The sequence below is a fragment of the Rhinolophus sinicus genome, chromosome 17, assembly GCF_057876585.1.
Source record: "Rhinolophus sinicus isolate RSI-liver-muscle chromosome 17, RSI-T2T, whole genome shotgun sequence".
Classification (NCBI taxonomy): domain Eukaryota; kingdom Metazoa; phylum Chordata; class Mammalia; order Chiroptera; family Rhinolophidae; genus Rhinolophus; species Rhinolophus sinicus.
The window spans coordinates 61,691,181-61,718,003 of record NC_142517.1 but is presented as its reverse complement, the minus strand read 5'-3'; the positions used below and the strand labels follow the sequence as shown (position 1 = coordinate 61,718,003).

General features: G+C 45.8%; 1 protein-coding gene across 1 annotated transcript in view; it reads left to right on the top strand.

Annotated features, from left to right (window-relative positions):
- Positions 1 to 19,517: 19,517 nt before the first annotated feature.
- The window catches only part of PDIA5 (protein disulfide isomerase family A member 5), an 83,150-nt gene continuing 75,844 nt past the window's right edge, over positions 19,518 to 26,823 (top strand). The window contains exon 1 of the mRNA XM_019738984.3: positions 19,518 to 19,674. Within this exon, the coding sequence (XP_019594543.2) occupies positions 19,630 to 19,674 (45 nt within the window). The 5' untranslated portion in view covers positions 19,518 to 19,629. The remainder of the gene's footprint in view (positions 19,675 to 26,823) is intronic.

The window sequence follows — 26,823 nt, the reverse complement described above, 5'->3', positions numbered from 1 at the left end:
GCCTCAGCCCTGTGGCCAGCCTGTCTGCCACAGTCAGTGCAATGCAAAGTGATGGCTGGGAAGCTGACCGGAGACTGCGTGGCTTGGAGGGACACCCCGGGCTTTGAGGCCACCTATCTCCTACCACTCCTGGCCTGTCTCCACTGAGCCCTAGTTGTGTGACCTTGGGCAAATTCCTTGTCCTTTGTCAATCTTAGTTTTCCCACTTGTAAAGCACAGATAACAGGACCACCTGCCTCAGAACATTATTTTAAAGATGAAAGGGGTTCATGTGAATGTCATGGATGCTTATTGTTTTGTGGATCCACATCCCTTTATCTGCGTATCCCCCTCACTCCACCTTCAAGGTTTCTGGGGTGGTCATCCTATTTGTACCATGACCTCTGTCCCTTGGCCACAGTTGATTGGTCAGAGACACAACACCAACCAAACTGGGCCAACTGGAGTCCTATCCAGGGAAGTTTAGGAACTGAAACAACTGAGAAAGAAGGACTAGTCTCCTACTGTAACTGAGGACAAACAAACTGGACATAAGAAGAGTGCCCTATCTGCAGAGCAGTGAGAAGGTCAGCGGTGAGAAAGAATAAGGAAAAGGAGGAGCCCAAACACCAGCAAGGAAGAGAGGAAGGAACTTTCCCTGGGTCGCCCCACCCCCAGGTCTCCAGCCTCATCCCCGTCAATTCCCAGTGCTTGGATTCCCTTAGGCATCCCATAAACCCCTCTGATGCATCTCCACGTTTGCCCAGCTTAGCAAGCATCCTTTTCTGAAATTAATGACCAACGGAGTCCTTCATAATGCAGCATCTTATCCAACAGAGGGTTCTCACGCAGTCATTCAACAAATATGTCTTAAGTGCCTGCTCTGTGCCAGGCGTGTCCTAGAGGCTGGGATATACAGTGCCCATCCTCATGGAATTTACATTCCCGTGGGGAGGGCAGGCATTTCACAGATAATCACGCTGATAAATACATGATGTAATTCTTGGTTCCTTTCCCTTGCGTTATTAGAAAAAGGCTAAATTATGTCCTATGTAGACACACTCTGGAAGACAGAGGGCATCTTAATGGAGTTAAAGGTCAAGTCCTGGCACTTCAACAGTTAAACTTTCGTCATGTGGAAAATGTAGGCATCCCAACAGTTTATTCCCTCCTGTCAGATGAGTGAGGCATAGCTGTGTATCCCTGGGCCTTACGTTTCCCATCATCACCTTTATTGCTCTCTTTAAATCCTGGGGTTTCAATTTCTCTTCCCATCAGAATGATTCCGCTCATAACAACCCCAGACCTTGCTCCCTGTTATTCTGTAGCCCCAGGCTGGTACATCTACATCATGTAAGAAAGCCATCTGTCCTGAGCGGAGGGCTGCACAGACTCCAAGGAGCTGTGTTGTCACTGATTTATGACTCCTGGTCCTCTGCCTGTTGAGAAAAATCACTTTATCAAGACGAGAAGTCAGTGGTGGGGGTGGAGCAGCGTTTCCTGTTTGGCTCCACACACGGCTGCATATTCCAGAGGCACTTATATTTACAAGTCATCAGGACTGCATGAGAGGGATGTGGGGAGAAATGGCCAAATATTGAACAGAGGTGTGTGATTTGCCTTACATTTATTCAGTTATGTTTTTCAGGATTTGAATGTGGGAGGAGATGGGGAGTGACTTTGATTATAGAAATAAGGAGCAGAGGCAACCTACCTGCGGTCGTTTCAGGGGAGATACTTAGCTGCCTCTTAGGAACTCATTCAATGAATCTGAATGCACTTGGGGTTCACTAGTTTCATCTTCTCATCACCAATATCACGGCTGTCACGTTTCAGAACTGGAAGGTTCTTGAGCATCCTCCTGGTGGAATCCATTGTTTCATAGATGAGGAAACTGAGGTTCAGAACGGAGGAATGATTTATTCGAGGTCATAGTGTAGAATTGGGGCAGGGGCTAAAAACCAGGTCTCCTGGCTTTGGATTCGTTATTATCAGGCCTTTTGTGCTGGATGAAGTGCTGGATGAAGCCTGAAGGGCTAAGTGTTGTCCAGTGGCCTCAGCATGGTATGTGGTCCCTAATATACGGTGCTCTCAGTCTGAGACAGACACGTAAAAAAAATACTCCATATAAGTAGTAATGTAATCATGTTATAAAACCCTGGGAAGTAGGAAAAAGAAAAAATTAGCCCTATCATCCAAATACAATCTCTGTTGGCATTTCGTTCTTTTCCTTTCTAATTTTTTGTGTTTCATTTAGTTTTCTCTGCATGCAGTTGTGACTGTAGTGTATTCGCACAATCTTGTATCCTGTGTTTTCATTTAGCTTTATGGCACAAGCATTTTCCATGTTATTGCTTTGTCTCTATAACTGTAATTTTAATGACTACTTAATTTTCTACTAAATAGATGTACCACAGTTTGCTTGCCCATTCCTGTATCGTTGGACATTTAGGTCTCTGAAGTTTTCCATTAATATAAATAATGCTGCAATGAACATCTCACACATATAGCTTTCCCCCCATATTTATGTAATTTCTCTAGGATAGCTTCCAACAGTGGAATAACTAAGCCAATGATTCTGAACAGTTTTATGGCTCTTGATACATATTGCCAGATTGCCTGCTAAAAGCTTCTTACCAATTTACATGAACAGTTTTGTATAAGAGTCCAAAAGGTGACCAAATGAGAAGTTAACAAGGAATTAAATAAGAACTGCTTCATGTATGCACCACGTATGCATGCTGGGTAAATGCATTCTGGATTGTATGTTCTCAGAGGGTGGACATCAGTAGAAGAAGAACGTAAAGGCACTTAGGCATTATTATCTCCAGAATTCTGGGCTATAGTTCTTGTGGCTGCACAACAGAATCACCTGAAATACTTGGCAAACTGCTGATGTCCTGGGCTGGTCCCCAGAGATTCTGGTTTAATTGGCCTGGGATGCGATCCAGCTCTGAGACTGTAGAAGTTCCCTGGGTGATTCTAATGGGCCAGCCAGCTACGCTGTATGAACCCAGAGGCAGGCGGGGAGGCTGAGGAGGTCAACAGGGGCAAAGACCGTGAGTGATGTTCCCAGACCTACTTCCTCCTCCGCTTCCTGTGCCCCAGGGAGCCCTCAACCCATGGGTGCCGATAAGTCTCCCGCTGCTCCTCCCATCCTGAGGCCGGATGTGCCTGTCTGCGTCCAGCTCCCACAAACCCTGACTTTGAAGACCCAGGGTTTCCTGTGAGGAGGAAATGCTGACAAGCACAGTGCCAGTAGAGTCTCCAAACTGACAGCCTGAGGTACCTTCAAATGTCCAAATTTGAGGGACATTCATAATATGTTCATAACGTGGAGTGTCATGCAGCCATTGAAGAGTTTGTGCTAAAATGAAAAGCTCTTCAAATACTGAATGAAAAAAGCCAGGTGCAGGAGAGATATACAGAATGTTCTGATTCGAAGGTAACAGAACCTGTTGCATCCATATTCACTTGCATAGGCATGAAAGGGTGTCTGAAGAGGTACATAAGGAATGAATAGAAGTGGTGGTCTTAGGAGGATGGGATTAGAGGCATAGGAGTGGGGGAATGAAGGGAAGTTGAACTGTCTACCTCAGGCCCTTCTCTTGTATTGTGCGTCTCAAGCGTGTATTACTTTTAATTTTACTTTGAAAGAATATTATAAGGTTATCTAATAGCAGAGATGCAGAGTAGAGAGACAATAGTAAGAATAATCTTCTACATTCCTCGTAGTACATCTGAATAGTTTCTAAAAGTGCTACCATTATTTCTTTTGAGATGAGTTGAGTCAGTATTTTTCCTGTTGTATAGACAAAGAAACTGAAGCTCAAAGAAGTAAAGAAATAGCAAGGGCTACAGGACCGGTGAGAAGTGGACTGGAGTCCAAGACTCTGACTTCCTGTCTCTGAACCCAGCATCCTTTTTACAATCCATCCGTCAGAAATAAACCCCGGAAGAGCAGCATTCTGATGTTCCAGAAAACACTGATGTCCATTTGCCGTGGGTTTCCCTGCCCCACCCCATACACATGGGAGCCCTGGAAGGGTGCTAGAGCACCTGGCTCCTTGAGGATAGAGCAGGCAAACAGCTAGGTAGCTCACCTTCCAGGAGGTCAATGGTAGAGATGAGGCCCAAGAGGAAAACAGGACAGTCCCCTGAACGTTCTATTGTTATGGCTCCTCTGCTTCCCAGGGTGTGGGTTGAACAGAGGAGAGAGGCAGTCGGAGGGTGAACCAGCTGCACGTGTGTATAGGGAGAGAAGGAAATACAATCATTGATAACTGAAAATGCAGCGTGCAGGATGAAGCTTACCAGAAGCACTTCAGGCAGCCCAGACCCATCATATCCTGGCAGCAAAGGGTTAACCACCAATCACCAGGCAGGAGATGTGGGGGGGGGGGAGAGAGATTCAAACTCCATCAGAGCCCCATAAAACACCACACCTGCAGAGAGAATCTTTTAAAGGTCATTTGTGTACCTAGCTTCCGCTGCACATTCTTCACCTCTCCTCACTAAATCTGGAGTGCTTGGGGGCTTGGGGAGAGACAGGACTTGCTTACCTCTGTGTCCTGTTCAGACCTTGCTGCTGGTGGCATAAAACTCCTCCATAAACCTATACCAAAGTAAATGAAGCAGGCACCATCAAAGATGGTGAAGGCCGATGTCTATTCCATTTCTCTAATTTATTTATAATTTTATACACTTTATAAATTACATATTATAGGATATAAATGTATAATAATATGCTATTGTATTGTATCAAGCTTATAAATGTCTATAAATTTTAATTAATTAATGTGTAAGTAATTTATTATTAAACTTGTGAAAAAGAAGCTCACCGTGACTGTCTCCATTGTACAGATGGAGACCCTGAGTCCTACAGAGGTCAGGGAACTTGCCTGAGGCCACAGCGACTGTAAGGGGACGCCAGGCCAAGCTGGTTGGGTGGACCCAGAGTCTGCTGGCTCTGCCACTGCCCCTACCGCTCTACAAAGACAGTGAGTTTGTAAGAGAGAAAGTGTTAAACCATATTGGTAAGCAGTAGGAGGTTTGCCACAGAAGGACGGACAGGATAGTTAGAGTGGTGCTTTCAGAGGTGGGTTTGATAGGGGAGAATTTGGGGTTATGTAAAGAATGAATCTGCGAGGTGTGTTCATCTGATGGAAAATCTACCAAGCCACACTTAGGATTTGTGCACTTTCTTGTATGTAGGTTATGCTTCAATAACAATTAAATTAAAACGAACGAGCTAGCAAGCAGTCCCTGGGGCTCCTGGGGCTCTCGTACATGCAAGGGTGACCGGTTAATTCTTTTCTTTCCCCATCGAGTGGGAGATGGCAGGTGTTGGCTCCCCTGAAATCTCTCCCTGCTCCACAGTCTCCTCCACTGCCACTCAGCTGTCATCCTCCAATAAAGACCCAAGCAGTTCCTCCTCTCCCTATACTTCCTCACTGGCTTCTTGTTACCTCCAGAATAAATTCCAGATTCCTGGGTAAAGCCGGCCACAGCCTCTGCATAACCAGCTTTCCCATTTAATCTTTCATAGACAAGGTGGCCTATGACCCTGGGTTCTACCATCTGCTGGCCGTGACCTTGTCAGGTCAATGAACATCATTTGTAAAACAGGAGCGATTCTGATATTCTGTGGCTGTGGTGAAGGTAGCAGAGATTATGCACGTGGGAGGCAGAAAAGAGCAGTGGGCACCCAGTTTGCCCTCAGTGAGTGCTTGCTGTCACTTCTCATTCTTCACTTGACTGCGCCGACACCATAGCTGATTTCCTCACCATTCTCTGACCCCTTCTTCCTCCCTCACCCCTACATCTTCTTTACTCATCCAAATTCTGTGTTCTCTCTAGGAGTAACTCAACTGTCACTCCTCCAGGGAGGCTCTTTCTGGCCCCTCTTCCCCTACTATAGAATTTTTCAGTCCTCTGTCACACTCTCCTACCTGTTTGTCTGCCTTTCCACAGGAGCGCCTATTCTGGGACACCTGCTCTGTTGTCCGTGCTTTCACAGGGACATTCTCCCCTGCTATAGTATAAAAATCTGCTGGCTCCTCTCCAGAACCTCCCGGTGAGTGACTGGCATTGTGCAGACTGGGGTGGACAATGCCTCAGATGTTTGTCCAGCAGGTGAGCCAAACATCCCAGCCCTTTCTCTGAGACATGCCCACTGTCTCCAGCAATTGTTTTATGCAGTGTGACTCCCTGACCCCACTGACCCCTCCAGCCACTGTTGATAGGACTCAGGACTCAGGATGAGTAATTGACCCAACGTGGGCTGATCAGAATATCTAGTCCTGGGAATTAGAGTGGGAGGAGACATTTGCTGTTGGTCTGGCTAGCATTGCCCCATCCACTCTGTTAGGGGTTGAATTGTGCCCCCACCCTCCAAAATAATGGGACCTTATTTGAAAATAGAGTCTGTCCAGGTGATCGAGTTAAGATAAGATCGTGAGGGTGGACCCTAATCCAATACAACTGGTATCTTTATAGAAAGAGGAAATCAAGACATGGGGTCAGACACGTACAGAAGAAAGATGATGTGAAAACACAGGAAGAATCTATGTCTACAAGCCAAGAAATAGGTAAGGTTACCAAAAGCTAGGAGGGAGGCCTGGAACAGATGCACTCTCATAGCCCTCACAAGGAACATCCTGCCCACATCTCGCCTTTAGACTTCTATAGTCCAGAACTGAGACAATGAATTTCTGTTCTAAGCCACCCAGTTGGTGGTACTTTGTTGCAGCAGCCCTAGGGAACTATACACGCTCCTTGTGGTGAACTCCTCCTCCCCTCTCAGGCAGGTGGTTCAAGAAGATTATACTCTTCTCTCTTTCCTTGTCATGGCTGCCGTCATCGTCATCATCATGATCGTCATCGCCAACACTTACAGAGCCTCACGCTGTGATAGGCACCATTCTAAGCACTCTAAATTTGATCTTAATCACAATCTGTGAGATGGGTCCTCTTGTCATCCCTATTGTACAGACAAGGCAGAGAAACTGAGGAAACTGAGGCACAGAATGTTTAAATGCCAAGTGTCACACAGCTAATAAGTAACAGAGCCAGGCTTTAAACCCAGGCAGTGTGACTCCAGCGTCTCTGTTCTATCCTCTACCTTTGTCTACTTCCCTCCTACCTAACCCAGGGATGGAGATACGCCCCAAGTTGGATCAATTAGAGGCCACTTGAAGGATTTTTCTTACATTGGAATTTGTGGAGTAGAGCTAATCTTCTCAGGAGGCAAGGTTTGTCAGGTGCCATCAGTGTCCTTTAACGTGTGGAAGGAGCAGGTCTACATTAAGGAAAGAATACTCACAGGCAGAGATGAGAAATGGAGAGATAAGTGACATCCAGTTCCTGTCACCTTCTGTCTAGGAGGCCTAGACCCATCCCTGCTCTTCCCAAAGCTTGTTTATCAGAGCCCATAAATTCTGCTTTTGTCCAGGCTACTTATGTTGGGTGTCCATCATTTGCAAGCAGAAGAGTCCTAAGTAGCACACCTGCAAATTGGAAACAGGGACTGAAAGCCTCCATTCCCACTGGGGAGTGGTCTCTTGAGTGGAGAGGATAAAAATAAACCTTGGCTCCTGTGAGGCAGCCATCTTCTACAAGGGGATGAGTACAGAGAGAGCTGGGATCTGCAGGGGAGATGGAGAATCAGATGTTGAGAAAGGCAGAGAGGGGACGGAGAGAGAACACCATGGAGTCCTGAGAGTTCTCCAGTTCTGAGGCTTGGCTGCCATCTTGCCCTTGGATTCTGTAGGATCCCCCTGTATCCGTGTAATCAACTCCCATTTTCAGTTTAAAGTGGCACATGTTGGTTTCAGTAGGTTGCATGCAAAGAATCATAAATAACACACACGCAGTAGGAACTCAATACTGTTGGATATAATTGAAGGTTTTTAAGCGAAGCGGTAAGTGGGATGGGGACTATTCCTTAGGAATATTGCCCTGGAGCCTGTATGTAGGAGAGATTAGTTGGGTGAGCACAGATGGGAAGCAAGTGTAATAATAAAGAGGTACCCGCAGAAGCCAGTATGAGAGGTGAACAGGGCCTGAATGACCAGAGAGAGACGTGGGGGTACCGAGGGAAAGGACTTGAGGGGGTGCAGCAACTGAAGAGATGTGGGGGTGAAGGAAAAGAGGCTGTCACAGAGCACTGGGCATTTCAGCCTGGTTTCCAGAAGGAAGGATGGTACCATTAGTAGAAGGAGGGAAAGCTGGAGAGAAGATGAACGGGCTCTCACACACTGATGTTAAGCCAGTGACAGAGCTAATTATAGTGACTGAACAGAAAAGAAGTGTGTCCTGGCTTTCAGGAGCGGAGTGGGCTTTAGACGCGGAGGCTGGGGAGTTACCCTCAGCCGAGAGCTGAAGCTGGCAGAGAAGCCAAAGCAGCTGAAAAAGAGAGCACACAGGAAGGAAAGGCAGGAAGCACCTTACTCAGGAAGTGAGGGAATGAAAAACAGAGAAAGAGCGGTCAGAGGTAGGGCAAAACAGCATGTGCAATGTTGAGGAAATCGAGGAAGGAGACAATTTCCCGAAGGGGATGGAGGTGACTGGTGTTCAAAACAGCAGACAGACCACAAGCAGGCCGTTCTCAGGGGCATGAGACAAGGCGATTTAACTCACTGAGGAAGAGATCATGGGAAACCCCCAAGGGAGCAGAGAGTGGATGATGAGGGTAGAAGGCAGATGGCAAGGCTTGGGGAGAGGTGGGCTGTAAGTAATTTAATGCTGCAGCAGTCTGCAGATGCTTTTGCCTTCTCAGGGAGTGGTGAGGATGATTTGACAACTAGGAAAATCTTTGGACAGCCTACTTGAGTGAGAAAGGGGAAGCCTTCAGGACATAACCTGGATGAGCTGGTAAGATCAAAAGAAACCTGAACTACTCTACCTGATAAAGGGGCTGGGGATGAGAGGTTGGGGCTGTGGATTGTGGGTAGAAAGAGATGTGAAGAAGAGGTACTAGCCGGGTGCTTAATTCCAAACAACATAAACTGATCCTGAGTAACTTAAGCAGAAAAAATATTTATTGGAAGGCTTTTTGGTGGCTCACAGAATCCAGAAGTGTATTAGCTATTTATGCTACGTAATAAATTATCCCAAAAGATAGAGGTTAAAAACGACATGTATTTATTATCTCAGAGTTTCTGTGGGTCAGGCATTTGGGAGCAGTTTAACTGGATGGATCTGGCTTGGGGTTTCTCATTGGGTTGTAGTCCAGAGGTCAGGTGGGGCTTCAGTCAGCTAAAGTTTGACTGGGGCTGGAGGTGCTGCTTCCAAGATAATTCACTCATTTGGATGTTGGCAGGAAACCCCGGAAGGAAGGATGGTACCATTAATAGAAGGAGGAGACGGTAGATATTGGAACTATTGGCTATTGGCAGAGGGCGTCAACCCCTCGCATACAGGTCTTTCAATAAGGCTGTGTGAGTGTCCTCATGACATGGTAGCTGGCCTCCCCCAGAGTGAGCGATCCAAGAGAAAGAGTCAGGAAGAAGCTGCAATACCTCTTATGACCTAGTCTTGCAAGTCACACATTGTCACTTCTTCCATATTCTATTCATAAGAAGCGAATCACTAAGTCTAGCCCATCCTTGGGGAGGGAGTTAAGTCCCAGCTCTTGAAGAAAGGAGTGTCAAAGAATTTGTGGACATCTTTTTAAATGAAAACGATCACAGGAAAGTTGGACAACTAGACTTGAAAAAGAGGCTGGAAGCTAGATATCCAGTACCTCTAAGCCAAGGTCACACCGAGGGACAGCAGGTTAGAAGTGGGCACTGTGGGCCCTGCTGCGCAGGCGTGGGTGCCCCTCTTGTACACATTCCCTGCTTTTTGTAGCACTTGCTCCAAACACAAAAATCACTGGCCTAAGTAGCTGGTTGGTTGAGTTGGATCATGGTACTATACCCTGCACAACATGGCGTCTGGGGCTTCAGTAATATGAAGCAGGATCTTGACTCCCACCAAGATCTACATAGTCGCAGACCCCCAAACACATATACCCCACAAGAGCAATGCCCATCACAGAAGGACTCCTGTCTGATTCTCCAATGGGTGTCTGATAATTCAATTCTGACACTGACTCTCAGAGGTAGGGTAGACCCCGTGGGTCATAAGACTGCCCCCACTTCAAATGCCAGCCACAAATGGAGTCCCCAGGAGTCCAGCCAACTATAAGTGTGAGGATTCCCACCATCCTCTGAAGTTCTGGTAATTCACTAGAAAGACTCGCAGAGCACAGGAAAACACATTACTCATGCTTATTGACTTATTAATAAAGGATACCACTCAGAAACAACTATATGGGCTCGGTGTCCGCAGCGAAGGCGTGCAGTGTCCATGCCCTCTCCAGGGGCACCACCTTCCCCGGACATCAATGTGTTCACCCACCCAGAGGCTCTCCTGATCCTTATTGTTCTCAATCTCCGGCTCCCTGTGCCTCCCTGCAAGTGGAGGGGGCTGTGAATTCCACCCTCTAATCAGGTATTTGGTCTTTCTGGTGACAAATCCCATCCAGAAGCTGTCTGGGGCCTCGCCCTGAGTCACTCATTAGAATAAACTCAAGTATAGTCAAAAGAGGCTCTTTATGAATAACAAAGGACACTTCTGTCGCCACTCAGGAAATTCCAAGTGTTTCAGGAGCTCTGGGCCTGGAACCATTGACGGAGACAAATATATTTTTATTGTATCACAGCTCCTGAGAACGGCGATACAGCAGCGTGGTGATGGGTCTGAGGAGAAACCACAGCCATTGGGGACAGAACACCACGGCTTGTAGTATTTATTCCATTTAGGAAACTCACCATTTGTGGTGCTGCCTGATTGTTGCATGATAACATAACTCTCCTTGGTAATCAGTAAACCCTTTAAGAAAACTCTGCTATGTCCTTGCGTTGTGCTTGTTTTGGAGAATGAAAGGAAAGAGGGCCTGCATCGTATTTGTGGCAACACAGGGTGCAGAGAAACCAAAGTGCTACTGAGATTCAAATGCTTCGGTGGAAACCAAATATTGGAGCTCTCACTCCTGAGACTTCCTGGAATCCCATCCCTGACTGTCCCTAAGACTCTCCAGAGATATTTGGTGAGGGAACATGTTGGGCTTCCCGTCATATGTGGGATGAGGTTTTGAGTCATTTAAATAGAACCAATAACAGAAGGACGATCCCACAAGGTAGAAGACATGAAGATATCCTGAATTTTGACACTTGGATTTAAATATAAACTTGAAGTCTTTACTACTGTGAATGTTATTGTTAAAGAAGAAAATGCTGTCATCTGAGATCAACCCTGGATTTGGTTTTAGCCAAAGAGTTTTTTTAATAAGCTAGAGTCTGGGGCCACATAGGTAAAGCCAGTTTGGAGAAATAAGTTCTGAGAGAAAAAGAGAAAGTGAAAAACACAGAGAGGTCAGGGCTGTAATTCTCTAGGAGATCCTCTGACCAAGACCAAGAAGTCAGAATGCATAGTTTTAGGGTGCTATGGTTTCACCCAGGGCCCAGGCTTCTAAAGAGGCCTAAAAGCCAGGAGTGCGTGGCTAGGATGGCTGGGTAGCGCGTGTGTGTGTGTGTGTGTGTGTGTGTGTGTGTGTGTGTGTGTGACGGGGGGGTGATTGCATGGGGAAAATGATTTGTTCTAACCGAAGGCTGAGGGGTTGGCTTGAGGGGCCACAGGTCTAAGCAGCTTGCTAGCTGGAGCCAGGATAGACAGGTGGAAAGGAGGGTGAAACAGACGGCAGAAGGACCAGTGCTGGAGGGCCAAGCAGAAAGTGCTGCACCAACTTGAAAACCAGGGTTTTTCCTGTAATGTCTTCTTTTTTTTTTTTTTTTTTTTTTTTTTTTTTAAGATTTTATTGGGGAAGGGGAACAGGACTTTATTGGGGAACAATGGTCAAATTGTTGTCCTTTCGATCTTAGTTGTGGAGGGTTCTGTTCAGCTTCAAGTTGTTGTTCTTTCAGTCTTAGTTGTGGAGGGCGCAGCTCAGCTCCAGGTCCATTCACTGTTGCTAGTTGCAGGGGGCACAGCCCACCATCCCTTGCGGAAGTCGAACCGGCAACCTTGTGGTTGAGAGGATGCACTCCAACCAACTGAGCCATCCGGGAGCTCAGCGGCAGCTCAGCTCAAGGTGCCGTGTTCAATTTTAGTTGCAGGGGGCGCTGCCCACCATCCCTTGCGGGACTCGAGGAATTGAACTGGCAACCTTGTGGTTGAGAGCCCACTGGCCCATGTGGGAATCGAACCGGCAGCCTTCGGAGCCAGGAGCACGGAGCTCCAACCGCCTGAGCCACCGGGCCGGCCCCTGTAATGTCTTCTTAATGAAATGTCAGAGGGAGGCCCTGCAAATAAGTTTATGATGACATTCAGCCAATGTTCAATAATGACTTACAAATTATTATTCAATAACCAGCCACGCTCTTTTCCAGGCCAGCCAGAGAAACAGGGACTGACAGAGACCCCCTGAAGCTGTCCCTTCTATACCCGTTTTTGGAAGGACATACTCTAACCTAGCTCTGTGAGGATTTGTTTTTGGTCTTACAATTACTTGATCAGCCTGTTCTACTGTTTATCCATCTTAATGTTGAGAAGGCTTCCTTTTCTGTGTTGTCAAAACCCCTTGCTCAAGTTCATTTCAAACATTTAATGTGCTCGTACTATGTGCTAGGCACTAGCCTGACCACAAGGGGATACAAAGATAAACAAGGTCAACCAGATGTGGTCTTCGTCCTCAAGAGTTCACATCTACTGTGTGCGGGTGTGGGGGCGGTGGGGGTGGTGTATGAGGGTTAGGGTGGTTGAGAAACTAGACGCTATAGAAAATTGTAATGTATTGTGAACAGGGCTATCAAAGAAGAGAAAAATATTCATCCAGTACAAATGCTAGCTGGATATTTTGCATGTACAAGTTCATTTAATCCTCATATAACCTTGTGAGGAAAGTATTATTATTCCCATTTTACAGAATGGGGATCTGAAGTCATGTGACTTCTCTAAGGTCACACAGCTAGTAAGTGACAGAGACAGGACTCAAACTCATGCCAGTCTAAGGTCATAGTTCATGTTCTTTCTTTTTGTGGTAAACTTATATAACAAAATTTACCATTTTAACCACCTTTTTTTAAACTGGAGAGTTTTGTTCTTTTGGTTTGTTTTGAAATTTTGACATTTCCCTTTTTATAATGTGAATTTTTTAAAAATTGTGGTAAAATAGACATAACCTAAAATTTGTCATCTTTACCATTTTAGATGTACATTCTGTAGTGTTAAGTACATTTACGTTATTGTACAACCAACCTCCAGAACTCTTTGAATCTTTTGAAACTGAAACTCTGTACCCATTAAATATCAGTTTCCCATTTCCCCCCTTCCCCCAACCCCTGCGACTACCATTCCATTTTTTGTCTCTTATGAATTTGACTATTCTAGGTACTTCGTGTAAGTGGACTCATACAGTATTTGTCTCTTTTGTGACTGGCTTATTTCACTTAGCATAATGTCCTCAAGATGCATCCATGTTACAGCATGTGATAGAATTCCCTTCTTTTTTAAGGTTGAATAATACTCCACTGTATGTATATACCACATTTTATTTATCCATTCCATTTTTTGGCTATTGTGTTACTATGAACATGACTGTACAAATATCTTTTTGAGACCCTATTTTCAATTCTTTTGGATATATACCCAGAGGTGAAATTGCTGGATCACATGGTAATTCTATTTTTAATTTTTTGAGGCACCACCATACGGTTTTACATAGCTGCTGCACCATTTTATGTTGCCACTAAGAGTGCCTAAGGGTTCGAATTTCTCCACATCCTCATCAACACCTGTTACTTTCTCTGTGTGTGTGTGTGTGTGTGTGTGTGTGTGTGTGTGTGTATTTAATAATAGTCATCCGAGTGGGTATGAAATGGCATCTCATTGTGATTCTGATTTGCATTTCCATAATGATTAGTGATATTGAGTATCTTTCCGTGTGCTCATTGGCCATTTTGTATATCTTTTTTGGACAAATTTCTGTTCAAGTTCTTTGGCCACTTTTAATCATTTTTCTTGTTGTTGTTGTTGTAGCTCTTGTTGTTATTGAGTCATAGCAGTTCTTTATATATTCTGGATATTTACCCCTGTCAAAGGAAAATTCTGAAAACTTTATTTGATATGAATATTTAACTGAGTGAGAAACAAGCTGTTCAAGAACAAGGAGAGTTCAAGTTGAAAGTGGTTAAAAACTTGCTTTCAGCAGTTACAGCTCAGTGTATTAAGTATGAATGAGGGAGTACCTTGTTTTCTATTGTGATTGATTAGTAGAAACTTACGTTCCTTTTCATTGCATAAGCTTGCCTGTGTAGCGCTGATTGGCTGGGAAGCTATAAGATTGCATTGACATAAAGAAAGCTGAAGTTTTGTTTAAGGTCGGAGTCAGCATTTTGGGAAAATCAGGACAATTTCAAGTTTTGCTCATGTGACTGTGAGTGTTGGATCTAGGGGTATATTTAAATTGTGGCCTTTGTTTTTTGTTTTTCTTTAGTGCCTCTGATCACATATATGATTCACAAATATATTCTCCCATTCTATGGATTGTTTGTTTCACTCTGTTAATTGTGTTCTTTGATGCATAGAAGTTTTTAATTTTGATGTAGTCCAATTCATCTATTTTTACTTTTGCTTCTTGTGCTTTTGGTTTCATATCTAAGAAATTATTGCCAAATCCAATGTCATGAAGCTTTCCCCGTGTTTTCTTCTAAGAGCTTTATGATTTTAGCTTTTACATTTTAAACTTTGATCCATTTTGAGTTAATTTTTGTGTGTTGTATAAGGTAAGGGTCCAACTTCATCCTTTTGCATTTGGATATCCAGTTTTTCCAACACCATTTGTTGAAAAGACTATCCTCCATTTTTAACTATTTTTACGTATACAGTTCAGTGGTATTAAGTACATTCACATTGTTGTGAATGGTTATCACTACTGTCATTCTCCAGAAAATTTTCATCATCCTACCAAAATTCTGTTCCCATTAAACAATAACTTCTCGTTCTCTTCTCCCCCAGTTCCTGGAAACCACTGTTCTACTTTCTGTGTCTATAAATTTGTCATATTCCATGCTCTTAAGAACCACACAGCACATGGGAAATTGTGGGAGCACAGAGAAGGTACACATAGGCCCAGACTGGTGGGGGTGTTGGTGGGAGAGTGATAAGCCTCAGGACAGGCTTTTGGAGGATGGTGTGGAAGCTGGGTAGGTATCAGCCAATCAAGGGGAGTGTGGGTGGAGTAGGTGGAGCCATAGGCCCGCAGACTTGGTGAGAGGATGCAGAGGCTTATGAGCAGCACACGTGTTTTGGGCACTAGTAGTCACCAGGCTGAGTCCCTGTTTGGTGGGACTAGCTGCTCACCCAGGCGTAGGGATCACGGAATGATTTTCCAGCTGTCTCTTTTTTGGAATTCACCCCTCCTTTCACTTTCCTTATTCAGAGCTGACTCTTCTTCCTTTCCATCTTATTCCTCCTCTTTTTTAAAAATTGTACACTTCTTATTGAAATATAACATATGCACAGCATAATCCATGAAGGTGTGTGATGAAATTTTCACAAAGTGAACACATCCAGGTATCCTGTACTCAAATGGAGTAACAGAACCCCAGCAACCCCAGAGACTCCCTCCAGTGACTACCCATAACCTTCCCTCAAGGTAACCACTACCCTGACTTCTAATAAAATGATCATCTTTGCCCTTTTTGCAACTTCGAATTGTACAGAATTTACTCCTTCATGTCTGGCTTCTTTGGCTCAACATTCCTCTTATTTTATTCTGGCCAATTCTCATCCATGTTTGAATGTCAGAAAATGGTCATTGTGTAGTCCTCATCTCAGCCGGGATGATGAAGAGGAACTGGCTACACAAATACGAGGTGGCGTCACAATTCACAATAAACCGCAGGACAATAAGTTTCACTAGCCTGGCCCATGGGACTGCTGCTGGCAAATGGATGGTTTCCACTGAGGGCTGTAATGGTGGAGGGACAGCACTTGCCCTATGCTTTTCCTCTAATATTTCAAGGAGAGTGACACTTAGAATTGTTAAACATTCCCAGGAGGGCCATCAATCTCATTTTAGCTACTTTAGATTGCAGAGTGAAATGGCTTGTTTTCTTGGCCATTTTTATTTTTCCCTCTCTGTCCCTTGCCCTCTGGTTCTCTGGCTCACAGACGCATGGCTTCCTTCCTTCCTTCCTCTCCCAGAGTCCTTCCCCTCATGGCTATTATATTTCTGCAGAGCTCAGCCCTTCTCCAGACCTAGAAGCTTTTAGCCAGTTGTGGACTGAGGAGATACAAGAGTTACAGTTTCTTTAAGATTAGCTGATTCATCCCACCCTTCATTTCTGGACTTTTAAAATATTGAAATATGATTTACATAATGTACAAATATTAGCATACAGCTCAAATAATTCAGCTAAGTTAATTTTTAAATATGTAGACTGTTATGTAACCATCATTTAATCAAGATAGAATATTTCTGTATTGAGCACCAGAAGGTTTGTTCATACTTTTTCCCCTGTTGATCTCTCCTCCTCCCCCCACCCCTGCCACCATAGTAACCCTTATTTTTCTTCTATCACCATATTGCCTGTTCTTGAACTTGAGATAAATGGAATAATACATATGTACTTTTTTGTGTGTTTGGCTGATTTGGCTCAACATCATGGTTTTGAGATTCATCTATGTTGTTGCGTGTATCTGTAGTTCTTTTCTGTAGAATATGTTATTTATTTATCTATTTTTCATTTCAAGGACATTTGGATTGTTTCCAGTTTTGACAACTGATTTAGTTTGTTAGGGCTGCCATAACAAAGTACCACAGATGGAGTGGTTTAAACAACAGAAATCGACTTTCTTCTGATTGTGGAAGCTAGAAGTTCAAGATCAAGGTATCAGCAGGGTTAATTTCTTCTGAGGACCTTTCTTCTTGGCTTGTAGATAACTGACTTCTCTCTGTATTCTCACATGGCCTTCCCTTTTGTGTGTGTCCTAATGTCCTCTTTTTAGAAGGACAGCAGTCATATTGGATCAGGGCTCATCCTGATTACTTCATTTAACCTTAATTACCTCTTTAAAGGCTTTATCTCTAAATACAGTCACATTCTGAGGTACTGGGGATTAAGATTTCAACATATGAACTTGGGGGTAGAGACACAATTCAGCCTACAACAGCTCCTTTGAATAAAGCTGCTATGAACATGTTTGTACATGTTTTGCACATGTACCATTGTTGTTTGAACCAATACACAGAGAGTACAGTTGCTCTTCCTCCTCACTGGCCACTTCATTTTGCAGATGAGAAACAGAGACCCAGAATGAGAAACAGAGAGGAGGTGAAAGGCCCACTTTCCATATGCAGAGCATGAGCTTGAGGTTGCAGAGCACAGCATACATTGGAAGCCCTGTCCCCAACCTGCTTCAGGAATTTCTGAAACTCCCCAACACATCACCTCATTCAATTTTTCAGTCGTTCATCAAAAAGAGACCTGAGAACCACCTAAGGCTCAGGTCCTGTGCTAGACTCTGAAGTTAGGTGGCAAATAAGAAAGCCACACAACTTAAATTCCAGTTGTAGCAACAGACAATGAACACACACAACTAAGTAATTAATTGTAGAATGTGATAAGTGCTAGGCAAGGAAAAAACAGAACTCAAACTAGAGAATAAAGGGTTTCGGGGTGGAGAAGGTAAAATTTTCTTTTCATGGGTTGCTCTGAAAGGTCTGTCTGAGGGGGGACATATAGGAGAGCCCTAAAGGATTAGGAGGTGCCAGTCAGACCTAGGGACAGGGAAAGTATTGACACAGAGAAAATAAGAATACTAGTGCTGAAGTGAGAGCAGCTCCAGGGGGTGAGGGGGCAGGAAATGATGGTCTGTGTGACTGGATCTGAGTGAACAAGGGCAGAGGAGAGACAGGAGATGAGATCTAGAGAGCCAGGCGCACACCGTGCAGGGCTCACAGGTCATGGGGAGGAGTATGGGTAGAGCGATGGGAAGCCATCGGAGGATTTCAGGGGAGTGACAACCAAGATCCAACTGACATTAACAAATGGATTGTAGGAGTTATGTGAAGGAAGAAGTAGGTAAACGCCTTAGATTTTACCCTTGCCTTGGGGAGACATATTAATGACTTAGATTCAGGAGGTGGCAGAAGAGACATGGTTTGGAGGTAGAACTGACAGGACATGGTAATGGGTTGGATGGGCCTGTTGAAAAGTGAGGTTGAGTCAAGCATGGCTTCTAGGTTTTGAGCTTTGAACCTCTGGAGGGTGAGGAAAGATGTGTCAGTTATAACCTACCAACCCCAGACTGTACACTTCCTTCTCCATCTGATTCCTATATATCTTGAGCCTCAGGATATAGTAGGTATTCAATAAACATTGTTGAATGAATAACTGATTGCATGCATGAATGTTTTAGCACATGGAATGGGTTCAATAAAGTTTTTTCTTTTAAAAATTTTTATTGAAATAAAATTCACACAAAATTAACCATTTTAAAATGTACAATTAGGTGGCATTTAGTACAGTCACAGTATTGTGCAACCATCACTTATGTCTAGTTCCAAACTATTTTCATTACCCCCACTTGTACCCACTGAGCAGTCACTCCCATTCCTTTTTCCCCCCAACCCCAGGCAACCACTAAGTTGCTTTTCATCCCTATGGATTTACCTATTTCTGGATATTTCACATAAATGTAATCATATAATGTGTTGTGTCTGCCTTCTTTCTTAGCATAATATTTTAATAGCATATTTTCAAGGCATCCTCATTGTAGCATGTATTAGTAGCTCATCCTTTTTTATGGATGAATTAATATTCTTTTTCATGGACATACCACATTTTGTTTATCCATTCATCCCTCAATGGACATGAGTTGTTTCTATCTCTTAGCTAGTGTGAACAATGCTGCTATGAATATTGGTATACAAGTATTTGTTTGAATACATGTTTTCAATTCTTTTGTGTATATGACCAGGAGTGGAATTGCTGGGTCATATGGTAATCTATATCTAACTTTTTGGGAAACTGCCAAACTGTCTTCCAACAGCTCAATAAAGTTTTTTTTTAATGAAAAAAGAAAAGGTAGGTGGGAGACTGGGAGGCAGGCATCAAGGCTTTTACAAATATCCTTCACAAGCAGCGCTGGACTCTGCCATTTGCAGGCTGTGTGATCTGGATCAAATTACCTAAGTTCCCTGGGCTGCCTCCTCATCCTCAAAGTGGGGAAAACAAAACTTACCTTTGTGAGCTGAATGAGATCTTGTTTCTAAAGCTCTAGGCACAGAGTAAGCCCCCCAAATTAATTTCAATTTCTTTCCCTTACTCCCCGTATTCCACTCATGCTCCCACGTGGCATTAGAGTCAAGTTCACACCTGCCGGTTCTCCAGCTCAGCCTTACCGCAAACTACAATTCCCAGGGAACACTTCTTTCTGGCCGCCTCTCTCCGCCTGGTGCGCATGCTTTGGCAGACGTGGCACCGGGAACTCAGAGGCGGGGAGCGGCTGGGAAGTGGCGGTGGCATTTGGACCCGGCGGAGCTGTGGGCGCGGGAGCCCGAGTGGAGAGCAGAGTCGGCTGTGGGCAGCGGCGGCGGGGATGGCGCGGGCCGGGCCAGCATGGCTGCTGCTGCTGGCCATCTGGGTGAGGCTGTGGTGCGGGGGTCTGTGCCCGGGCACGTGCGCCCCGGGTGCGGGTCCGTGCTCCCTGCTCCCGGCCCTTTTTGGACGTGCGGGAAGATGCCTCCGGCTACCAGGGTGGGGGCGTACGTGCCCGGCTGGCAGGGGCCCGGTGGTTGCAGTGGAGACAGCCCCTGTGCCCTCCCCGTGAAGCGCTCCGGGGCGCAGGGGCCATAGGTAGCCCCGGGCTCTGGGCGATTTCTGGCAGGGTGCTTGCGACGCGGACACAACTTTGCGGGGGCGCAAGTCATGGGGAGGCCATCGGCTTAGGGCGGGACACCCGCGGGTTGGGGGATGCGCCGCGCCCCAGACTGCGGGCCCTACACCTGTGTGAGTGCGCTGTGGGAGGGGGTGCTTTCCACCTGCACTGCCGGAAGCCTTGTCTTAGGGCCACCTCGTTTTTGGTTTCCACCCTGGGCTGCTAGGACACTGGCAGTCACCACCTGAGTCCCTGCCTGCAGGGACGGCAAGGCGGGCGGGTGGGGTCGTGGCGGAGGAGCTCTACTCCCACACCCTCCTGGGGCTGGCTCCAATCTCGGCCACTTTCTGACTTTGAGTTGCGGGTATCATTGACATGTATCTGACTTAGTCTCCTCATTCATGAAATGGGGACGGTAAAGATACCCCTCTCATAAGATTGTCTGGAGGGTCGGAGGAGGAAGCGCTGTAAACTGCAAAATCATACAAGAGTGGAGGAGGGGTGGGCCAGGGTGCTGGGAGTGGTGGGCTCTCCAAGAGGAGTTCGCTTGGTGTGTGTGTGTGTGTGTGTGTGTGTGTGTGTGTGTGTGTGTGTAAGGGGGTCGCTCCAGGGCATCCCTGGGAGAGGTTGGAATGGGTGTGTCCACAACACCCTCGCTGGGGGTGCAGGGGGGGCGTTGGCACTGGTGTTGCTGTGGGTGTGTGATGGGATAATGTGGCCTCCTTCCACATCTTTACCGTAACTTCTGGTCTCCCTTATTTTAGGACCGTCTTGGCTCCTATTACTCCTGAAGTTTCAGGGAACTTCCTGTTGCTGGCACCCTCTCCAACCCAGATTTTTCCGTTTTTCTTCTGGGTGTGGCAAGGATGCTGGGCAAACATGAGGAGCAAAGGTCCAGTGTGGGTCAAGTTGCTTTACTACTTCCATCTTCCAATACCCTACCCCCTTGGGGTCACCTGTGAGGAGTGGCCTCTATTTTCTGGTTATCTGGATAGGGGAAGCAAGCCCTCTGTCTCCCCAGATCTGACCATTCTCCTTCTGGGAGAGAACCAGGTTGGAGTGGGGCAGTGTAGCTTCACCAGAATCTTTTTGACGATCTGCTTACATTCTGTTCACTGGGGCCAGTTGGCCAGGCAGGACTGCAGGACTATGCAGAGAGGACCATCTCCAGCTTGATTTTTCTATCAAGTCTTTGCAATTGGGCTGTTTTAGGAGGCCCTGCTTTCCTCCTTTTTCCCCTTTCCCCTCCCTCCTGTGACAAAGAGCTGGGGAATCGGACTGGAAAAAAGTTTCCTTCAGCAAACATTTATCAACCACATCGTTGGTCACTGGGTTGAATTTTGGGTGGAGAGCAAAATACACATTGTCCCTACTCTCCTGAGTTGTCCTGGGTGGGGCAGGGGAATCAGTCCTGTGAGCAAATAAAGACAGAACAGCGAGTGCTAATACCTCAAGTGCTGGGAGGCTCCAGTGAAGGCCAGCCATACATTGATTCAGAGGGAAGATCGGCCATGGCTTTCCTTAGACGGTGGGTTGACAGTCTGGAGGGAGTGTGGGAATTAGCTCTTGAGACTGCCCGGTGCCCTCCACCGGGAGGTGTGGAAGAGCTGGTGGCTTTGTCGAGAGCACTAGAACCTGGGAGTCCTCAGCAAGGAATTGACATTTTCTCCTTTCCCCAAGCCCTTGGCTTAGCAGGTGTGAGGCCGAGGTACAGGGTCGGTGGTGAGTGGCTGGTGGACACCAGGGAGGCCTTCTGTAAGTCTAAACTCTGTCCATCTGATACAGGCTCCCAGGTCCTGGGAGTGAATTGAGTTGCTTTGTTCACTCAATGTTTACTGAGGGCTCATTGTGCTCAGGCCTTGACCGGAGGGACATAACGAAGTATAAATGGGTCTACGGAGATTTGTGGACAGGGATGTACACCCACCATGTTTTTTAATAGCAAAAATATGGAAATGGCTTAAGTGCTCAACAGCAGCGGCATGGTTAAATGACTTCTGGCCCTGTCCATAGCATGGAAAGTGATGTTTATAAAGAATGTTTATATTTACTAGAATGCTATGTTGGTTACCAAAATAGTTTGTGATACTCATGCAGAATATCTAAGGACATGGAAAAGTGCTCGGGTGTGATAGGGGAAGAGCAGGCTAAAGCCATATTTCAGGGTGGCTGAGGATTGCTAAGAAAGTGAGGAATCAGCAGTGCATCAAAATGTGAACAGGAATTCTTCTGGAAGGTGGAGCTGTGGATGACTTTTGCTTACTTCTTTGCTTAGGCTTTTCAGTTTTTTCCAAGTTTTCTCCATGAATATATATTCGTTTTTGATCAGGAAAGTTAATAAAGGAATCTTTTTAAGTAGGTTCCTTTGGGGGCTCTCAGCCTTAGGGAAGAATACTGGGGTGGAAAGAGTCACAGTCAGCACTTGGGACAAGTTGGTTCCAGGCCTTTCAGGCTGCCCTCGGGGCCTGCAGCTGGGGGTGACCTCCTGTCTTGTCCCCACCCCTGCGGCTGATGGCCCTTCCTGCTGTCTAGCTCAGCTGTCCCTTCAGCTAACCTTTCCCCAGGGCCATCCATGCTGATTGCCCACAGTCTCCATCCTGTCTTCAAACCTGGAGAGGACCTGTGTCTGCCCCGGCCCAACTGGGTCCAGTGTCGGGCCAAGGCCTGCGGTGGGGCTGTGACAATGTTTTCACGGGTCCACAGACAAACTGGAAAAATAACAGTGCTGAATTCTTTTTTCGTGACTCCAAACATTTTCAGTTTACAAACTTCGTTTTTCTGACGTGATGTTTCTATTTGCAGGGTGGTGGGGTGGTGGGGTGGTGGGGGTGGTTTTATAGTATCCTTTTGAAAAAAAGAAAGTGATGGTATATAGTGATGTTTTAAAAAATATTTTCTTGGTAAAATGTGTTTTTAAATATATAGAACATTACACATATTTAAACATATATTAAAATATATTTTAAAAAATATATTTAAAAAATATATCCGCCAATCTGTGTGATTCAAAAGTCTGAGAACTACTAATCTAACTCAGCTCTCTCGTTTTATAAAAAAAAAAGGGGGGGCATTGAGAGGAAAGGGACTCACTTGAAGCCACCCAGTTTGTAATTGCAGAGCTGGCAGTAGAGCCAGGCTCCTGAATTGTAAGTCAGGGTTCTTCCCACCCCATCTCTGCATTCCCCCCACCCCATCTCCTACCTGTTTCCCTCCTCCCAAAGCACCGCTAGGGTCTTTGCCCCAGTGGAGGCTTGAAGCTCAGAACCTGGTGGGATAGTGGGCGGGGGTGCAGGAAGCAAGAGATGTTTGCCGGTGTTCTCTCCTGCAGGGCTTTTAATGTATGCGTATTCAGGTTTTACACCATTATATAGGCTTTAATAGGCTTCTGTGGGCTGGCCTAGGGACCTAATTGCCATTTATAATGCTGTTTGGAACCTGGAGTGCACTTTTCCCACAGAAATAAACACATTACTGAGGAAGTTTTAAAACAGAACTGGCATATACTCGTAAGTTGGAGCGATGACTAAGTGCTGTATGAGGGGCAAGCTCTGAGTGCTGTGGATTCTGGCGAGGGCCGGGTTGTGGGACACCAGGTGAGCCGAGAAGGGCCCAAGGAGGCCAGGCTCTGGGCTCTGGCAGTGGGGATCCTCCCTGTCCTGTCTGTTTGTGTCCCCAGCACTTAGCCTAGGACTTGGCATGCCGTCATCCCCAGTCTGTCTGATTGAAGGAATTTGTGTTGCAGGCAGAGAAAGGAAGACTCCCAGAAATGTGGGCAATGAGAAGTGATGGGCCAGGCTGGCTGGAAGGAAGGATTTGAGTCTGGAAATGGGGGCATAAGACTGGAAAAGTGGATCGTAAAGAAGCTTAAATGCTTGGCAAAGCTTATGGGACTTGATTTTGTAGGTAATAGAAAGACATGATGAAAGCTGCCCTTTTATTATCAAGATCAGTCAGACCACACTGTGCGCGTAGGGTTTAGGTTGGAGTGGGAGAGACTGGATTAGTTTTCTCAGAACAACACTTTCGTCCTCTTCCTTTCCTCTCTGTTATCTACAAGATAAAGTCAAGTGTGATGCAGTGGGCAGAACACGGGCTTTTAGCCAGCTAGGCACTCAGGAGCTGTGTGACCCGGGGCCCCGCTTCAGTTTTCTTGTTTGTAAATGGTAATAATAATAACCATCTTGCAGGGTTGAAAGGACCACGAGTAATTCAGGAAGCACCCAGCACAGTGCTTGGCACATGGGAGTGCCCAGTAAGTGGGAGCCACAGCAGTCATCTCAAGTTGCTGAAAAAGAGGTGCTGGGAAGCCAGTTAGGAGGAGGCGGAGGCAGTGAATGGCCAGATGGGGGTGTGAATAGAGGCTGTGAGACATGGATTGGGGGGGGGGGGGCTGTGCTGCTGCGATTCTCCCCAGCACAGTTCTTTGAAGCTGGGCTCCAGCCTGGCTCCTTGCCTCCCCACCTCACTTTGCCCCTGTGCTACCTCTGGATGGGAGGGGGGGTGAATTGGGGCTAAGGATTTAAGTGCTGTTTTTCTTCCCTTTCTTCTGAAAGTGGATCCTCTCTTGAGAATGGCGATTCCAACCACACCGCCTCCCTGGAGGGTTCGCCCCAGCATTGTGGTTTTGTTTCTGTAGGGCTCTTGTGTCTGGCTTGGTCATTGTGGTAGGTTTTGGAGGTTGTCGAAGTGACAGTGGGCCAGCGAGTGATGCATCAGATGTAAGGAGAGCCTAAGTTCTCTTATATTACCCAGACTTTGATGGTTTATTTGCCCTTCCACCCCTCTCCCCTTCTTTTTTTCACACCTGGTCACCTGGCATCCTAGGTCCGAGTGGGAGAGAGGAGGAGCTCACCCGTTGCTGGGCTGTTCTGTTCCTCCAGCGTGGCCCATCACGCACCCGACTGGAGCCTGTGGCTGCCCATTAGATCTGTTGATGAGAATTATGACCCACCTGGTACATTTGTTGCAAAGTGTTTCCACATATTTCCCATCTGTGTAGTCGAGTCCCATGTTAACTGGGTGAGATAAGCTGATTAGGTGCTGTTCCCCCTAGAGAAGAATGGGTGGGTGGGCACAGCGGTAGGAGGATGTAGACCATTAGACAAGAGTGGGGGTGTGGCCTGGAAGGCAAGGGGATAGATAGATGGGTTGGGACACAGTAATAGTTCTTAGAGGCTCACCTGAATATTTAAGTGGCCAGGTTGGCAGGTACTATTTTCTGAAATAGTAACACCAGCCATTTTTATGGGGTGTCCACGAAACTTGCTGTTTAGCTCCCTGATGGTCTGAGTAGGGAAGCAGGGGCAGCCAGCTGGGAGTGCTCACTGTTCATCCTTCCCACCTTTCCTGTCACCCTGCCTGCCTAGCTCTCATGTGCTTTTCCCTCTGATAGCTCTACATCCAACAGGGTCTCTTCCCACAAACCAGTTTACGACCACTTCTAAATAATGAGCTTTGCAGTCATGCAGTAGGGGGTTAAACACTCAGTTGAAGTGTGGAGTTAGAATAGCCATTTTGCTTTTTATTCCCCAAGGTTAAAAATACTGAGCCCCCAGTTTGATGTGCTTTCTTTTCCCAGATGGCCTGATGGTGAGCCTGTACCTGGCTTCAGAGTTTCCAACTCATGACAGCTGGCTGGGGAAGGGGTGGAGAATCCATCCCCCCAAAGAATCCCACCATTCTTCCAACCCCTTGGCATGAGCAGATGTCTTTAATTCATGAGCAGATCCTTTAATCCTTGCCTTGGAAGGTATTAATGGAGATCCAGGTCGAGGGCCCTACTCTGGGGCTTAAACATAAAGGTGATTTAGTATCTGAGCCGAGACGTGGGATTGGCTGGAAAGCTCTGCTCTTGGGCCAAGTAGGGCAGGTTCCTGGGGAGCAAACAGGTTTGCTCTCACGAAGGGGTCTCACCTTGCTGGGTCCTGGGCTGAGTGTTGTACATGCCCCTTATTTCAAAGAAAATGGGCCACGATCTGCATGCTCCACGTGCCACAGATGTTCATTCATTTCACAGATCTTTCTTTTATTTTTTAAAACATTTCTTAAGAGTCTTTTATAAGCCAGACATACCACGCTCTAAGGCACGGGGGTCATAGTCATAAATAAGATGGACACCATCCCTTCCTCCCATTACCTAGTGGGACAGCTGCTAATTTATTATTTAATTTAGGTAGAAAGTGCTAGAAGGAAGATGTATAAGGTGATAAGAGAGTGTGTAACAGTGGTTCCTAACTTAGTGCCTGGAGTCAGGAAAGGCTTCTCTGGGGACTTATGGATAATGCTTTTAAATGTATAAAACACTGCATAGGATTACAAAGGAAACCAGTGATACTGAGATACAGTTACCAAAATATAACAAATATGTGATAGAATAATATTTACATTTTAATGAATGTATCATATAAGAAGATCAAGTGGCAGGTTTGCTAATTTCTGTCATTTTAAGTAGTGATTAGCATAAACACTTTCAAGATTTCCGCACCCATTGCAGTATGATGAGAAAAGGTGATTTCTATTAGTGGCACAGTCACAGACACTGCCCGTGTTACTGGAATTTGTTACCTATATTCATAACACAGGGAAGGCTACATTTCAGTTAGAGGTTCATGAAAATAAAGGTGTGATGTTTCCCCATCCAACTTCATAGACCCCAGGGTAAAGAAAAATTATTCAAAAGTTTGGAAGTAAAAGATGATTTAGTGACTTTTTAATGTCATACTAGGGCATTGTCTGAGCTGCCCACCTAAGGGCCATCTGGTGCTCTGGGGAATGTAACTTTGCTTATTATTCTTTAGGACTCATTCTCTGTCAAGTTAGATTAGAGGCAAATCATTTGTTTGGTAGAGAAGAGAGAGTGGAAGGTGATTGCCCTGCAGGACGTTAACCACTTTGATATCTAATTTAGCAATCTTT